This window comes from Manacus vitellinus, unplaced genomic scaffold (genome assembly GCF_001715985.3).
Source record: "Manacus vitellinus isolate BGI_N305 unplaced genomic scaffold, ASM171598v3 scaffold_22_pilon, whole genome shotgun sequence".
Taxonomy (NCBI): domain Eukaryota; kingdom Metazoa; phylum Chordata; class Aves; order Passeriformes; family Pipridae; genus Manacus; species Manacus vitellinus.
In genome coordinates this window covers 10,563,698-10,581,922 of record NW_021939632.1, presented here as the reverse complement: position 1 = coordinate 10,581,922, position 18,225 = coordinate 10,563,698, and the positions used below count along the sequence as shown (strand labels likewise).

The window sequence follows — 18,225 nt, the reverse complement described above, 5'->3', positions numbered from 1 at the left end:
AAACTTTACAAGAAATGCTAGTGTTATCAAAGCATTGGGCGCTTTGCCACCAGCGTTTGAAGGCATTTAATTTCTGGGCCGTTATCTGATTTCCGACAGAAATCCCTCCAGTGTCCCAAGTCCCTCCTCTGCCGCGCACAGCTGTGTCTCCGCGCTCCAAGGGTGTGAGCTGACAGAGGAACCGCCGCTCAGACCGCAAAGCCAGCAGGAAACCCGGGATCTTGCACAACTCCCGGTGCCTGCCGCTCCCAAGGCAGCCGCCCCCAGCCCCCGCCCAGGCGCCGCTCCGAGCAGAGCCGCGGGCAGCGCCGGGCTGCAGAGCCACAGCCCGCCGGCACCGCTCCCACCGCCTCCTCCGCTCCGCTCCTCACGATGCCGGTGGGTGAGGGAAAAGCGGGGGAGTGGGAAGGCGGCAGCGTAGGAGGGTCCTGCGCGACTGCCGCCTGACGGGGCTTCTCCTTTCAGAGCTTCCTGAAGTGGCTGCTGGTGACCGTGGGGGTCGCCGTCGCGGTCGTGGCGATCACCGTGCCCCTGGTGCTGCTCACCGGCAGTGAGTGCGCGGCGGGCGGGATGGGGAGGGATGGGGAGGGAGGGGGCTCCCGGTGGCCCGCCGGGGCTCGGAGGGGATCCGCAGCCGCGCCGCCCACGGCAGCGGGGGGAAAGTTTCGCGGAAAGTTTGTGCTGTAGAGGACGGGATCCATAAAACTGGAGCTCCCGAGTCCGGGAAACTGGGAGGTGCGTCGCCAAGAGGGCGTCTCACCTGGGAAGATAGTGGGCGCGGGGAGAGTTAAAAAGACCCTTATCTCCCCGTGTGCGCTGGTAATAGTTATAACCATTATCGTTTTCAGCATTTTCTGTTCTTGTTGTGGCCCCAGGCTGTCGAACTAGCCGTAAAATGCCAATTAGTCATTTTTCTGGGGTGTATTGAAGAGGTAAGATTATATTCCCTCTCGTTTGCTGTGTTTGCACTTTTGTTAATGCCACTGAGTGATGTTATATAAACAGCACAGTTACAGAGGTCAGAAAAGTAGAAGAAGATTTGGAATGCAGTTTTGGACTCTGATCGGTTTGTACTTTTCAGGTTGCCCATGTGGCTCTGGATGTTAATATGAAACAGCATTAAATCCTCATTAAGCAATGCCTTGCTTCCAGCTGGTAGGACAGAGCTGCACCTTATTCTCATTTTGTGTTCTTACGATTAACAGCTGAGCAGTTGCCATATGTAGAATCAGCACTGCAAACTCTAAGGAAGTGTTTTCTAGACTAGACCTTTGGTGGTCCACCAAAGGTGCACCCCAAGATGCGTGAAGATGCGTGTGCTGATCTTGACAGTGTGTTCAGAAATGAACACAGCAATTTTTTATGTGCACAGAAAGTTCTGGTGGGTTTGTTGTATGTCATTTAAAGAGGTGAAGCTTGTGTCACTAGTGCTCAATAGTCCCTAGTGCACAATGTAGCATAACTTACATGAAACTGTTTTGCAGTTCAGCTCTATCAGTATCTCAGTCATTAAAAACTAGATTTTCAAAGTCCAGATATCTGAATTACATACCTTCTGGGCTAAAACTTTCATCAGTGGATGCTGACTCCCTTTTCTGTTATTTTTGGGCAGCTTTTTGCCACTTATCTCAAAAAAGCAGGTTTTTGAAATGACAGAAAATGCTCTGAATTTCACAAGTTGGGAAGAGCAAGAGAAAGGGTCTTGATAACTTATCAGATGGATATGTGCAGGCATAACACCTAGTGAAAGAATTCAGTATGCAGGCCTGAACTCTGCTGAAGAGATGGTGCTTGTCTATCTTGATGCCAATTCTGTGTCTTACTGTGAGTCAGATGGGTTTTCTTCCTTTTAGCATAGGAATTCTTCTGCTGTAGAAGTGGCTGCAATTCAGGACCAGTCACTCAGTTGTATAGTAAATTCATTTTACTTCAAAGAAACACTTCTGTTGTATGATATACAGAATACCACCATGCTGTCAGCCTTGGCTTACATCGTTTTGGTTGTAGGAAAACGAGGCAGTCTTTTTACTGTTGGCTCAAATTAAGACATAGGAAATTGCCTAGCATGCCCCAGTAGTTCACTAAGTCTCTCTGGATAAAGTATGGATTGAGATGGAGTGGTCCCAGTTCAAAAACTTGAATTCCTGTCTCTTCCTAAATCAGGCCAGCAGTGACATCTGAATAACAACTGTGACCATTGTAATTCAGGAACTGCAGGGTGCTTTTGAATTTTTAACTGTGCTAAACAGATGTTTTCTGTTAGCTGAGGGTGTATAGTTGGTGTTCTTATAAAGTAGTAATTTATAGGTTAGAGCACTTAATGACTGACAGTTTGATTATATGGTTTTTATTAACAACCATAAGGGCATGTGAGTTAGCTGAGGATGCCTCCTGGGCCATACAGGTACTCGCCTGAGTACGAAATGAAAATGGCAAAATTACATTTGGGATGAGCAGCCCGCATGACTGTGACTATGTGGGATCAAAGTCTGCTCTGATAAAAATCTTTATAATTGCAATTAAGTCTTTATTTCATCCCAATTGTTCAAACATTGTGCAGGGAGTGAAAATGCTGGTTATTGATACAAACAGATAATTTTGAGTTTGGCTTTCTTACATCTGGTGTGCAACTGTTTTCCCTTCCACACTTCTCAATGTACTTCCCTGTCATAAGCTTAGTAGTCTTGCAGCACATAATTAGTTTGATAAATGGGCTCCAGTGCTGTGAAAGGTTGTGCAATTTTGCCACTCCAGAGGAGTTCTGGCTTGTTGCCTGGCCTGTAGGCCTGGCAAGTAGAACTTCTGTTTCTTCTCTTGCAGCTGTTTAGCATGGAGAAATACTTCAGACTTAAATTTGCAAAAAGTCTCCCTAATTTTGGGTGCAGCCCTTCGCTATTTACCTTGAGGGTCTTCCCAGCCAGAACTCTGTACACTGTGTTTCCACTGCCTATTTTGACACCTTATTTTATATTTAAAACCACATGTGACTACTTTCATCAAACAGTTTAATCTCAAAATAGCCTCGGGGGTTGTATTTGAAGTCCGTTGACTAAAGCATTGTTATGCTTTGAGGTGCTATCCAACAGGTGACTATGGTAACAAGTGGTTACCTTTAAAGTATGAGTTTTTTCTAAAAAAATTTTGGTCTGTCCATGATGCACTTACCCATTTACTTTCCATGTAAAAGACAGATTGAAACATCCCTAGTCCATGTACCCTTTATCTCTTCTCTGACCACAGTTCTTGTTCTTCTGGCCAGCTGGGCAGGAAGTCCAGGAGCAGGAGTATGAGCAGCAAATGCTGAGAGCAGGAAGGAGACAGTGCAGTATCAGGCTGCTGCCATGAGAAGTCATAAGTGGCCTTAGAGTGAGGTGTCCTGTACAGCTGGTACGGCTTCCTTCACTCACAGGTCTAATTCTCTAAGGGTGAGATATTCACTAAATCAGAAGGTCATCACTGTCATGATTAGGTGATACTGTTTCTGCATCTGTGGTCTTCTAATAGAAATGTGCCTAGAAGAGGCTGGAAAGCGCAGTTAATGACCTTAAGGTGTCTGAGAGTTCTTTGTGAGTCTGAAAAGATAGGGAATGGAAATGTTTTCCTGCTATACGTCCTTGACTTCTGTCACTGTCATTTAACTCACTTATCTACCCTAATTCAAATGTTGAGTAATATCAAACTAAAAAAAAATTATCAGCAGTGGATTGCTATTTACAGAACTCTTCTGCTATTTTTATTTCCTTGCTTTGCATGAGATGAGATAACTTTGAGAGGGATTCTAGAGCTATTGATTACAAAGTTAATGATTACATCCCTCTGGGATAGTCTCTGCAGCCCCGCAGAGTGGCTCTTGGATGAACTGCCCCAGGTGTTCACTCATTGGTTGTGGTCTGTCCTGAATGTCCTGTATCAACTCCTGGGTAAAATTCTGAATGAAGTGAACCTTTGGCCTGACACAGCAAAGTAGTTTTTACATACTTTTTTTCTGGAAACGTACTTCAGTGCTCTAATCGTCACGTATCTCAGGCAGTAACTGTGGGCTTGAGTGTACATGAGGGGGAAGAGTTAGAGCACTTTTTTACACATGTTGGAATACAAATGAGGGGGAATAGGAAGGTTTGGAAAAACTAGCCTGAAATGTCTCCTACTTTTCTAACCACTGAATCAATTGGGTTTCTCTTGCATCTCTCCTGCTGCTCCTAAATTACATTCTTAGACAGCAGATTATTCTCACTCTTGTTCTGCTGTCACTTTAAAATTGAGATAATCATTCACCTTTTCTGATTTTTAGCATCTCTCTATCCCTGTCTCATTATTGCTCAATATCATGCTTGTACTTGTCTTTCTCTTTTTGTGTTTTTTTCCAGTCTCTCTCTTGGTAGTGGTGAACATGCAGTAAAGCTTCTATTATTCCTGCTTTATATAGTTTTCCATCACTTTAAAGTTGGTTGCATGATTTCATACACTTTTTTTTTTATTATTATTACATATGGAAATTATTAAAATGCACCTTGACACCCGGAATAAACAATACGTATACCAAAAGTAATTTGTCAACATCTATAGGTTTTGGTGTGGTGATTATCATACCATAACCCTTACACAATAGTTAACTTCTTGTTTACTTTATAGATGTCCTGGTTGTGGCTGGGAATCAGGTAATTTTCTTCCTAGTAGTTGGCACAGAGCTCTGTTTTGGATTCAGTGTGAGAATAATGTTGATAACACACTGATGTTTTGGTTGTTGCTAAGTAGTGCTTACTCTAAGTCATGGACTTTTCAGTTTCCCAGACTTTGCCAGTGAGCAGGTGCACAAGGAGCATGGGAGGGAGCATGGCCAGGACACCTGACCCGATCTGACCAATGGGGTATTTCATAGCATGGAATGTCATGGTCATATAAATGGGGGGGAATTGGCTGTGAGATGCCGATCACTGCCCAGGGACAGGCCCTGGGCATTGGTCAGTGGGTGGTAAGCAATTGTATTGTGCATCACTTGTCTTTCTTGGGTTCTTTTTCTTCCTCTCTCTCCTTTTCATTACAAATATTATTACTATTATTAGCAATATTATATTTAACTTTAGTTCAATCATTAAACTATTCTTATCTCAACATATGAGTTTTATTTTTTTCTGATTCTCCTTCCTATCCCCACTGAGGGTGGGGAGGAGAGAGAGGAAGAAAGCGAGTGGCTGAGTAGTACTTAGTTGCCAGCTGAGGTTAAACAATGTCAATACTTTACACCTGCAGAAAGGGTGACGTTCTAATAAAAAATTCCAAAATGGAAACAAAATTGTTTAACAGCCTCATATTAGTACTACTTACATAAAAGGTTAAGAGCCTTCTTCCCAGAAGGACTTACTTATATTTTTGCTGTTGTGACGGGGGTATTATGATGTTATTATTTCCAGTATATCACTATGACAGTAGAAATATGTACGTACTGCCAGGAGTGAGAATAGGATAGAGATGAATCACAGAATCATTAAGATTGGAAAAGACCTCCAAGATCATCAGGTCTAACCTTTGACCGAACACCACTTTATCAACTAAACCATAGCACATCCAGTCATTTCTTGAACACTTGCAGGGATGGTGATTCCACCACTTGCCTGGGCCCTTTCCAGTGTTTAACCACCCTTACAGTGAAGAAATTCTTCCTTATGTCCAGCCTGAACCTCCCTGGTGCAGCTTGAGTCCATTTCCTCTTGCCTGGCCTGGGAGAAGAGGCTGACCCCCACCTGGCTACAGCCTCCTTTCAGATAGTTGTGGAGAGGGATAAAGTCACCCCTGAGCCTCCTCTTCTCCAGGCTAAACAACCCCAGCTCCCTGAGTCACTCCTTATAGAACATGTGCTCCACACCCTTCACCAGCTTCATTGACCTTCTCTGGTCACACTTCAGCACCTCCGTGTCTGTCTTGAATTGAGGGACCCAGAACTGGACGCAGGACTTGAGGTGTGGCCTCACTAGTGCCAAGTACAGGGGGACAATCACTTCCCTAGTACTGCTGGCCACATTTCTGATACAAACCAGGATGCCAGTGGACGTCTTTTTCTGTTGGGCAGCTTTCCAGCCAATCTTCCCCCAGCCTATAGCGCTGCATGGGGTTGCTGTAACCAAAGTGCAGGACCCAGCACTTACTAAACCTCAGACAGTTGGCCTTTTGCCATTGATCCAGCTTGTCCAGACTCCTTTGCAGAACCTCCAGCAGACCAACACTCCTACCCAGCTTGGTGTTGTCTGCGAACTTACTGAGGGTGCACTCAATCCCTTCATCCAAATCAGCAATAAATATATAAAACAGAACTAGCCCCAGTACTGAGCATTGGAAGCTAGTAATTTAGAAAATTTGGAATTTAGAAAAATAAGTCTGGATCTGGAATAGTCAAAAAACAAAAATAGCAAGAACATTTAGTCCTCACAGCCTCTCTGAGGAACCCAAGAGTGAAAGAAGTGGTTGTGCTAAAGTATGAACATACATTGATCTGTATCCAATCTTCAAAGCCAATAAAATGCTCTTGAATGTCAACAATTACTTTATTTTGTCAAAAAACCCTGTTTGACCCTTCTTTTCAAATGGAATCTGAACAAGGAGAACCAAAATGCAGAATTCAATGTATGCTGAGTCTCTTTGGTTGGTGGCATAATGTGGATAAGTATGAATATAATGGTAATGGCCTATCTTGTAAATTAAGAAAATACTTCAACTAGAACTTCTACGACTACCCCCTTACAGCTTGGCGTACATTTTCATATTCAGATACTACGTGGAAGGTGTTGACAGAAAATGAAATTTTAATTTTATACACAGCCAACAAATCTTAATAGTGGCCTGATTTTTTAGTAATGAGACCTTAGCAAAATATGTATGTCACCAGGGGGAAAAACATTCATCAGTTTGGAAAAATCCCTAAACCTGTTCATCAGCCACCTGTCTTAAATTGCTTCTCCCTTTCCAAGAGAGTTTTCTTGCTTTCTGAAGCTGCTCTGATTGAAAAGTACACTTTCTCAATTAGGAAGGAGAGAAGTCATATTCCCAACTAGACAACTCTGTGTGAATATCAAATGCACACTTGTTCATAATCCATCAAATTATATATTCAGTTAATATCGAATAATTAACCTGAGAAATTAATATTCTTAGAGACACTTCAAGAGCAGTAAGTCTAGCCTAATTTTTTAGAACAGTCCAGTTTCAAATGGCATTGAGCAAGCATTTTTTTTAACCTTTGCTGAGCATTTTAAACTAAAAATCACTGTTATGTCTCTTGATTTTTATTGCAGCACTGGTTGTACAGTCTGTGCTGTATATATACAATTTGCTTATTGCTTGGAAATAAGAGTAAAGCTGTAATAGCTAATATAAATATCTTCCTGCTGTGTTCCATTCGACACATGTATTTAACCTGCAGAAAGATACCCTGGAAAAATTATTGTGAGGTGTTTTCCTGTGTGTGTCCCCAAGGGCTTTGCACTCTTTTTCTTCTTCACTATAATGAAAGAAGAGGCAGTTCTTAGGGATGTGTTAAGTATCTTGGTTGATTGGTCACCACATCTGTACTTGAGTGTTTTTATCAGTTGCTTTTATTCTAGTCTTTTGATTTAACCAGTTGAAATAAAAATTGCTTCCCTTCTGGAATGTGTAGGTTTGTATGAGGGAGGTTTTAGGTTTCCATTAAAAGAAAAAAAAAAGGTAGAGAGGAAGCAGGGAGAGAATTGCACACCTGAATTTAAAAACTGTAGTCTTTGTTTTCATAGGAAAAAGATCACAAAGACTCACAGACCAAGTTGTTGTTGTTGTTATTATTGCTATTACTTTTCATATTTTGGAAAGAGCAGCATGTGTGTTGCAGCCAATAAGAAATATTTTTCTCAGAGGTTGACTGCAATGGGCTGAAGCCAGTGACCAAACTCATTAGCTTAACTGCGTTCAAAGTTTCACTTGGTCTTCTCAGAGTAACCCAGTTACTTGGCTTTAATTTTCCAGTCAAAATTGTAACATGGCAATAAATATTAAGATATCTTGATGAAAAACACATCAAGAGAGGAATAAATATTTAACCAGTTATTTCATCATAAGCTTATTAGAAACTGCTTGTGATTTTTTTTTTAGTTAGACCTTCCCTGAAAATTTTACTGCTTCTCAGATTTATTTTTTTTTTTGAGACATTTCTGAAATTTGAGTTTAATCATAAGCAGATAATTCACAACTGAAGGGTTCAGGAACAGGAACAGCAGTATTACAGAATATGTGATCAAGTACAGCAGCCACTTTCTTTTTAGGGCATCTTTCAAGGTCTGTACATTTACTCACATGGATGTCACTTTTCAATCATATGGACAACCTTGCCTGTCCACCACTCTGTTTGAGAGTACATGATGAGCATGTACATCTCTGTTTTGTGTGATCCACCCCACAGTTGATGTCTGATGCAAATATTAGCAGGTGGGGCTCTGCAGCAAACCTCCCAGAGTGAGCATGGGGAGAAGGGCACTAAGAGCGCTTCTTTTCAGTTTTTGAAAGTACAAGTACAGTACAAGTATGTGTTTGCTGAAATAAGATGGCTAGAGGTCTTTCATTCATTTTTGTCACTGTCAAAAAAGTATTTTCATTTCCATGAGTTTGTTGAGTGATTTTATTGACACTTTGATGCTTGCTGAATTCATCTTGCGGTAAAGTTTTATTGTCTTCCTACTGCTAGTACTTTAGAGGTGTTTAGCTTAAACACTTTAATAACCAGCAACAAAAACCCACTCGGTAGTCAGGTTAAGAAGCTGGGGTGGAACAATTTGCAGCAACATCAAAATCTCTCTTCTGTCTCTTTTTTTCAGAAAGTCCCTCTAAGCCTGATTCACGAAAAACATACACTCTACAGAATTACTTGAACAATGACTATTCATACAAACTATATGATCTACAGTGGATTTCAGGTAATTAATTTATAGATACAACTTAAATGTTAAGAAAATGTACTACCTTCAGTAAACACATATCTTCAGTAAACACATATGCTGAGGTGACCACTGTATCCTGAAAAACAGTTAAATTATTTAATAGTACCATTATAGAACAGTGAGTAACTCAAAGAGTTGATATTTCCCCCCCTTAGATACATGCTTACCTTCATGGCAAGCTATATTCTCCTACTGCTAAAAGTGCATACTTTTGTGCTTTTTGGTAGAAGCATGTTTTCCTCTGAAGCGTGTCAGCTTTCTCTGCATTGGTCTACCAGGGAACAGGAGGACACAGGCCACTTTTCCTTTTGAATATGCCTAGTGCCCCAAGGGAAAGAGATGCTAGAAAGTGGATGCTGTGAGGACTACATTTTGTGAACATTCTTGTGCTATAAGCATCCTTTAATTACTGAACTGGGAAACACAACATTGACCAGATTTTTGAATTTTATTTCCTGCTTATAAACATAAGGGGAAAAGAGAAGTAAATGATAAACATTTTACTTATTTTTTATGAGCATCTCTCTTGTTCTTCTAGGAAATCAGTATCTCCATGAAACAAATAATGGGAACATCCTACTTATCAGTGCTGACAATGGAACATCATCAGTAATCTTGGCGAATACAACATTAGTATGTTAACTTATATGTTATATATGCAGACATTGAGAAAGGTATTGAGTTTACTATTTAGTTCTGCACATTTCTTTGGAAACAGTGCTTGATGTGTTCCTTTTCCCCTTCCTTTGTTGACAGGATAAGTACAAGGCAAGCACAGCTATATTGTCTCCTGACCAAAAGTTTGCTCTTCTGCGGTACAACTATAGAAAGGTACAAGTGCACTTTACATCTGAGGATGAAACTGGGAAATAAAGGTTTGAGAACAACTGAGAGGCTGCGAGAATGTGAGGGAAATGCAGGAGGAGGGCTGAATGAGATGGATATATGTAGGGGAACAGTCAAGTTGAGCAGGCAGGAGGAGGAGAAGAGACTGGTATTATCTGTGGGCTTGTCAGAAGAGACATTACTGCCTGAGAAAAGCATCTGGATAAAAAGTGGATGGACAGTTATCACAAGAAGAGCGAGGCTGGATGGTTCATCTGGGAAGACAATCTAGAAGAGTAGATAGGCATGGCTGTTCAAGGAGTTGTGTGGGTAAGGAGAAGTGATGAGTAGATATGCTGGTACATCTGCTTGTACGTGTATGCTATATATATATATATGTGGTTGTTACATTGTGGTGGTAGGATGCAAGAGTTGAGAACTGAGGTGACTGAAAAGCAGCATGTGCTTATAAGAGAAGGCTTGTGCTTGGAGTGGACTTGTGTGTCCTTGTTCCCTACTGTCAGCAAGCACATGAAAAGCCTCCAGCAAAATGCTTCACACTGGCTTGATGTCGAACTGTGCAAGAAAGGTCAACCTACATTTATGCCAGGTGGCATGAAAACCTGGCTCTGTGTGCCAATTGAGGAGCCTGATGGAGGCAATAATTTGCTGTACAGTTTGTGCACTGAGAAACCAGTAACTTTGTGCTTCTTTCCTTTATTTTTTTTTCTAGAAAGCTGCCCTGTTTTGTTTGTAAAAAGCTCAGTGCTGACTTCTGCAGTGTACAAATACTTGAGCACTGTGTCATTGAGCTCTGTCTACATGTTCTGGCCTGGCAGTCCAAGAATGGCTCTTGCACTGTGCCAGGCACAGTCCGTGCACTCAGTCGTCACTTTTTTCAGTTTTAGCTTCCTTGCTGCATTACCTTAGCCAGTTACCTTTCATCTTTCTGAATTGTTCAGAATTATTTAACTTTTCACTGCATCTTTAGTGGCCACAAAATGCCTAATATTTTTCCAGCCACCCTACACGTCACGTCTACTCATAATTTATTATAAGTAATTGCATTTTTTTTGTTGCATTCATAAGAGTTAATTTTATTTTAATGCTGAAGCAAGATCTTTTAACCTTTATATAATAGTGTGATTGAAAGTTCTGTTATTATTAATCTTCATTGCAAAGAAACAGAGTAACAAAATGAATCATGTGGATGTAGACACTTGTTATGTAATAGCCATCTGGTTATGTAGTACTAAGTTGTTGTTTTATATCTTAATACAAATATTCAAGAACCATCATAGAAGATAGCATTATCGTAACATGTCAACACTGTGGGCTAAATCAAACCTCTCCAGCCAACATGAACATGTTTAAATGTCTGCATTATCATCATCGTCTTTCTCTCTCTAAGTGCCCACAGGGGGATACAGACTTCAAGAGGCAGATTTCTGAGAGAAGAGGGTTATTTCTGTGACAGTATGAATGGGAATAGGTCACCCTGTACTGGAGGAACTGCTACAGACATACTGTGGGACTTGTGAGAACTACTATAAGATGCCAAGTTCAATAATACGACTTGAAAAATGAGACAGAAAACAGTAAGCAAGCCAGTAAGGCACAAGGAGGAGAATTTACTCTGCATAGTGATGATAGTCTGCCGTGTAGCTACAAGGATTTCTGAAAATCTCCATCATCTCTGGTGTCTGTATATCTGTCCTTAATCAATCAGTGGCCTCTGTCATAGTGAAGACCCCAGAGGGGTGGCAATGCTTTAGTCTTTTCTTAAACCTTGTAGAGATCTGTTACCCTTGTATGTTCATTGTGTTCTGTCTTAAGAAAAAGCATGAGGAGAGTTTCAGAGGTAATTCAAACTGCAAGAGATGTGAATCCTGGTGAAATTTAGTTTCTTAATATTAAAATAATTCTTTTACAGTTGTGGAGGTATTCCTTTACAGCTTCATATCACATCTATGATTTCAGTAGCAGGTCAGTAATCTTTTCACGTGAGATGTGGTTTTAAGATTCTTTTGCAATGAAATGTCATTTCACTGATTTCTCTTGGCTGCATTTTTGTTTTGTTTTTCCAGCTCTATTCTAGCTGATGGACTACTACCTAATGATACACAATATCTATCCTGGTCACCTGTTGGTCACAAACTGGTTAGTAAAGATAAGTGACACTTTATTATAAACAGTCATTTTCGTACACGTGACATGGAAACTCACATTGTCTGTACTCTTGAGGTTTCGGGACTTTCCTACTGCTCGATAAAGTAGCTGAACTTGTTTCAAAATTGACTACTGTTGCTGGAAAGACTCCAAAATCCCTCTGTGTGTTTTCTTTTGTTCTTTAATGAAAATACATTCCTGAAAGCAAGCAGTGGCCCCAGTAGTCATGTAATGCACAAATGCACAGGAACTTCATGTTATTACAGTTGCAGACAGGAGCTCATCCCTTTCAAAGGCAGCAGCATTACGAATGTCTGTTTAATCATCACTGTGATTTTTATCTCCTAATTATACAATAATCAATGAAGTTTTACTTGATGAATGCATGTAATGAGATTAGAGGATCAAAATCCTCTTGTACGCTTTCCCACTGTCCTTTTCTTTCTCCACTCCAATCCTTAACGGTGAAAGCCACTGCATTTGCAAGGCTTGTGTATTCCCTGTGGTGAGCATTGGATCTGACTGTCACAGGAGAATGTGGTGCCTGTTTATTCTCATTGCTTGTAGTATATGAATTATAGAGACCAACTGTTGCAAAGCAGTTTAAATTTAGTAGTAGAATGGCTAAGGCTTAAGTAAAAGGGTAGGCCTAGAAAGCAACACATTACAGTAGTGAGTTAAGCAGCAGCCTTGTTCGTGGGAATAGAATGTACTGAAGAAGTAGAAACAATAATCAAAAGATGTAGTCAAGCATGTACGTAACGATTTGTACCTTAGATGTGGTAAGGGTCTGTTAAACAGTTCTAGGGGGGTAAGGCAACTTAAGCAGATTTATGATTAGAGTAGATGATTGTTAATTGTTATAAACTACTGCACCTGGGTTGCTATAGAAACTGTAATTGTTTTAGCCGTGAGAATACATGTAAACTTGTTTGTGTATAAAAGTTGAACTGAGAACGAGGGTCGTCGGAATCCTGACTTGGGGCGTTAGCCCGCAGGTTCCCGGGGCCCCGAATAAAGCACCCATAAACCGGCACTCTGTTGGTTTGTGTCTTTGTTTACGGGCAACACAACCACAGAAGCACAGGAAGTCAAAAAGAGCTTTCTGCATCTTGTAGCGAAGCTCTGGAATAAAACTGTGTTGTTCAGTTATTGGAGAGAAAAACCAGGGGTTATTAAAGAGGCGGGCAGGTGCCAAAACCTAGAGGAGTTCTGAGTGCTGCTGCAGAAATGTACTGTCTTTGCAGATCTATTGGTAGTGCTGAGACCCCAGTCAATGTTTTACCAAAGCACTGATAGTTTTGTTTGAAAGACAAATTAGTGAAAAACAACTCCTGGCAAAGGAAAATAGGCTTGTATATTGGCAGAAAATGAATAGCAAGGTTTTCAGAACTTGTTACAGTAGTCATGTCACTTAACGTAGTTGACTTGTTTTTTGCAAAAAAACAAGGTTAAGTTGCTACACCTGGTTTGTATTTGTAATTCAAAGTTTGTTAAGTATCAATGATTGGGGAAATGCAACTTTTAAAAATAGTTTCTGTCATCTGTTGTGAATTTCCCAGTAGATAAAGTAAAGAAAGGAAGCAGGATTTATAATAATAGTAATTGTCATCATGATGATGTTTTGCAGGCATATGTTTGGAAAAATAATGTTTATGTAAAAGCTTCACCAACATCAGCAGCTGTGCCAGTCACTCAAAATGGAGAAGAAAATAAAATTTTCAATGGAATACCAGATTGGGTTTATGAAGGTAATTATGTCAAGCAAGTCTTACTTTATATTATCATATAAACCTTTGGTTTATTGTAGTTATTATTATTGTCTTATTTCTTATACCATTGAAAAGTTCAAATTAATCAAAATTTCTATTTTAAAAGAAACATGCATCCTTACCTGAGCTTAATACCTGGCTAGTGTGAGGATCAAAGAATGGAAATGAGTTTGCCTAACTTGCAGTGCATCACTGGAAATTTTACTATGTGACTTAACTTCATATGATAGATTATAAATATTGGTCTAATGTCTAATTTCATAACCCCAACACTTTACAGTTTGGTTTCTGAATTTCAGTTTAAAAAAAGATATCCTATTAAAAACTTAAGAGAACAGCACCTAGGATAGAAGAGCCAATATCAATTATAACTTAAATGCATTTCTGTTTCTTTCAGAGGAAATGTTTGGCACCAATTCTGCTCTGTGGTGGTCTCCAAATGGCAATTTTTTGGCATATGCAGCCTTTGATGATACAGAAGTTCCTGTTATAGAGTATTCCTTTTATTCTGACGACACCTTGCAGTATCCAAAGACCATCAGAATCCCATATCCCAAGGTCAGTGTTATTTATTAAACATGTTTGTTCTACAGTTTCATTAAGAGAGTAGTCTCATTTAATCAGTTCCTGCTAATGAAAATATTGTCTGTCTCTCCTCAACAGCTTGCTGTGATTACTCTTTATGAAGTCAACAGCATCTGGCAATGTTAAAGTATTTTATTATCTCCAGGGTAAAGAAAAAGGAAAAAAGAAGTATGATTTAAGGTTTTGTTGTTTCACCATAAAACTTGGAGGTAGCGAGTAGATGTTGGGAAAGAAAAGCTCTCAGGGAGTTGAAGTTGGTACAAAGCATTTAGCAGATGTACATTATGTTAGGGTTGTGTGTGGTATTGATAATGAAATCTTCTTCAACTAAGGTAGCATTTTCAGTTGTTGGATGCTTCCTGTAAAGGGAGGAAGAGGAGGAATCTGCTGAAGGAGTTTCTTTGCCCACGCCTAAAGGTCTTCCAGTTTTAGCTGTGAGAGTGAAGCCTTTAGCGTAAGCAGCTCCTTCTCCTTCCCCCCTCCTCTCCACATGACTTTATGCCCACTGCTCTTGCACAGTTGGCACTGGACTGAATGGGGTGAGAGTCAAAATGCTCTAAAAGGTTCTTTCATATACTCCACATGTGAAGGGTTTCATGTTTAATACAAGACTTACCTGTGTGAAGTTATTTGACATATACAGGATTTGGATTTATCAGAGCAATGCGCTTAAGACACAAAACAAGTACAAATTACACTTAGAGAACAGCAGTTGCACTACAATGCTGAGTCTCAATACAAACGTTCTCATAGCTGATCTCCGTTATATGCTCGCCATCACAGTGCTGGGCATCCCTGTTGCTGGGAAGGAATAGATGGGTCGAAACCATCTCAAGCCCATCACTTTCTTTAGTTTTTCTGTTCATCACTGAGGTTTTATACTCTGTGTTGGCTTAAGGCACCAATATATACCCCCCTCTCCCTCCCACCCCAATCCATGATGGTCTGGCCATCTTGGAAAGATATTTCCACTCTCGATTAGCTGGAGCAGAACAGCTGATAGAGCTGGCTGATCACTCAACTGTTATGGCTGTTTGTCTGCTGAAAAAGCTGCCCTCTTCATGCCAAGCTCAGCTTCCTCTGCAGCAGCCGTGGTCAGTCACTCCAAAGGTTCTGGAGCACATGGCCTTTGCCTGCCCACTTGCAGCCTTCCCCAGAGGGGTCACTGACACTCCACATGAGTAGCTGGGCTCACTGACAGCTGCAGGTGCTCTGTCCTGAGCATGGTGCATAAGAAGAGACGTAGATGTAGAATGAAGTGCCAATTTAAATTACACATTCTATTACAAACCCATTTTGTTTGGAATATTGCTGACTTTTGGAGGTGGATCAAGTACAGCTACCTAACTGTTATGATGGTGAGTTAACTTCTAGAGAAGCAGCCCTTACTGACAGAGTTATGTTGCTCCCAGTAGCACTACATTAAAAATAGTGGAGTACATGCTGCAGTCACAGATTTTATTGTGATATAGGTAGCTGTGATGTGCCTTGTTAATGTAAGGTGCTTTTTCCATGGAGAAGCACTTTACTGTGTGTTAGCAATGCATTTGACTCACTGTTAGGTACTGTGTATGGCATGAAAGATGAGATATGGTCAAATACTGCTTTGAGTACAGCAAGCCCAATGTAGTTATGAATGTTTGTAAATGTAGTAGTCTTTCTTATCTAGAAATGCATAAGTAACACTTTTGTGTAAAGAAAAGGATAACTTATGCATCAATCTTAAAAACTGCATTTAGGAACTTGTTTTTTCACATGTTTGAAGTCAGCTGGTTTTACCCTTCTTTCTGTAGTAACTTATTCATCTATAATTTGAAACACTTAATTCACCAAGAATATTCTCTCCTCAGAAGTACAATTAAAAATTTTTTTTTAGGCAGGAGCTACAAATCCAACTGTGCGATTCTTTATTGTGGATACCGAGTCATTACCAGATTCCACCCCTGTTGAAATTACTCCACCTACAGAAATAAAATCAGGGTAAGAAATTTTGATTCAGTATTTGATTGGGGTTTTTGTGGTGGGAGAGGAGGAGCTTTTATATGTGACCTCCCTATATTCAGTGTATGTGGCAGCTTTTCCCTGTCATGCAGCTCTGGTAGCAACAAGATTTACCAGAGAAAATCTGCACAGAGATTATTCTCCTAGTGATTATATATAGATGGCATATTCCATATATGTTATATTCAGAATGTGACAAGTTCTTGGCTCGTCACATTCAGTGGAGTCTAACTATGATGAAGTCATTTCACAGTACAACTTTAATATGAGCAAGTTTTGGTATAATCAAATTATAATATATGTATTCCAATTCACTGGGGGGAAAAAAGAAACCAAAACAAAACCTTAATGGTAAGTGAAGATTTGATTTCATTGGAAGCAAACTCCTTGCTAAGGCAAGGTATCATGGTTGTCTTCAGATTTATACTTAAGATGTTTGTTTTCTTTGGAAACATGGTGAAAATCAGCACCTCTCACAGTAAATGGAAAATTGTATTTCTCAAAATGCCACTGGAAATGCACAACATGATATAAATGTATTTTGTAAAGAGCAACTACATCAATTTAAAGTGCATGCACAGAGAATTTAATATCCCGGATCTCGGGTTTTGTTTTTTCTTTTTAACAGTATTGTGGAAATTGTTTAGAGGTTTGCACTTACAAACATGATGGGTATGAAAGCACAGGTTATACTGATAAACCAGAAAAAAACAAAGGAGGTCTGTTAGCTTTGCATAAAATGTGCATTTTGTACATGGTGGCCAAAAAGCTATAACTGGAATATCAGTGCTCTCCCATTTCAGTCGTCACCACAGTCTAACTAACATCTGTGTGTTAACCAAGATATGCGAATTTTTATGAATATGTTGTTCTTTATCCTTCCGTTACAGTAGCACTGCAATAGCTGGATGTTACATAGCTGTCATGCACCGTTTTTCTCCAGAATTTCAATGTCTCAGAATTAAAAGCCTGTTATGTTTAGCTTAATGCTGATTAAGATCTCTGTTGTTTTAGAGTTATGTTTTACCTTTTGTTAACACCTTATGAAAGTTGATGTGGGGACAATAACCATCAGCTACCTTACAGCCTCGTACTTATCTGGCTAAAACAGGCATGAGTTACATGGAGTTAATCCATTTTGAAGTGAATGTAGCACTCTGCAAATCAGGATTAATACAAAGATAAATCAAGTCTTGAATGATGAGTGCAAGGATCAAAACTTACTCTTCCTCCCAGTCGCTGATCCAAATAATGGTCAAGTTTCACCATATGTGTCCTGCAGAAGTTGAGGTGGCCAGAATGAGTCTTGGGGAATTTTGCAAGAACAAAGGTACATGAGTAGGAAAAGGCAAGCGATGTGCAGTGTTGCTGTTGGGTAGTTTTGCTTCTGGAAGCACAAAGTAATGGATATTTACATGGTGTTTATATTTATACCACTGTATGACAGAAAAGGTTAATTTCGGTGGTGGAAAATTCTGTTTGTACTTCCACAGAGCTAAATTCTGAACAAAACTATATTTGAACTGGTGGTGTACCTCACCCCACCTGCCTGGTAGGGGATGTTGAGGGGCAGTGCCCCTGCAAGTGGTTGCCTGTTACAGCGTTATCCAGAGCTTGTATGAGCAGCAGTTGTACCCCCACATTTGAAGTGCACTTCTGTTTCAGAGGAAGAGTTTTATTTGTCAAGAAAAACTGCCAAAATCTGGAATGGCAGTGCTTTGCCATATGATGATAGATGAAACCTGACATTTTTTGCATGAATGACCAGCACGAAATCCATATAGTGTTTAAACACCATTTTTGGCATCCTGGGTACAGGGGGCTCCTGTTAGCCAACAGGAGGCTGAAGGGAATGGACGCTTTTTGTCTGAAATGATCTGTCCTAAAATCAGCTGACTTCTGAGTAGAGAATGTTT

General features: G+C 40.2%; 1 protein-coding gene across 3 annotated transcripts in view; it reads left to right on the top strand.

Moving 5' to 3' along the window:
* The first annotated feature begins 292 nt into the window (after positions 1 to 292).
* Positions 293 to 18,225, top strand: part of DPP4 (dipeptidyl peptidase 4) — a 41,362-nt gene continuing 23,429 nt past the window's right edge. Inside the window, exons 1-10 of one of the 3 annotated variants that reach the window (XM_018072536.2) lie at positions 293 to 378; positions 466 to 550; positions 8,835 to 8,933; positions 9,496 to 9,590; positions 9,714 to 9,788; positions 11,716 to 11,768; positions 11,870 to 11,942; positions 13,582 to 13,702; positions 14,121 to 14,281; positions 16,185 to 16,288. In XM_018072536.2, the coding sequence (XP_017928025.2) occupies positions 373 to 378; positions 466 to 550; positions 8,835 to 8,933; positions 9,496 to 9,590; positions 9,714 to 9,788; positions 11,716 to 11,768; positions 11,870 to 11,942; positions 13,582 to 13,702; positions 14,121 to 14,281; positions 16,185 to 16,288 (872 nt within the window). In that variant the 5' untranslated portion in view covers positions 293 to 372. Of the gene's footprint in view, positions 379 to 465; positions 551 to 8,834; positions 8,934 to 9,495; positions 9,591 to 9,713; positions 9,789 to 9,849; positions 10,479 to 11,715; positions 11,769 to 11,869; positions 11,943 to 13,581; positions 13,703 to 14,120; positions 14,282 to 16,184; positions 16,289 to 18,225 lie in introns of those variants that run through there. The other 2 variants (XM_018072534.2, XM_018072535.2) reach the window with 2 other exon arrangements.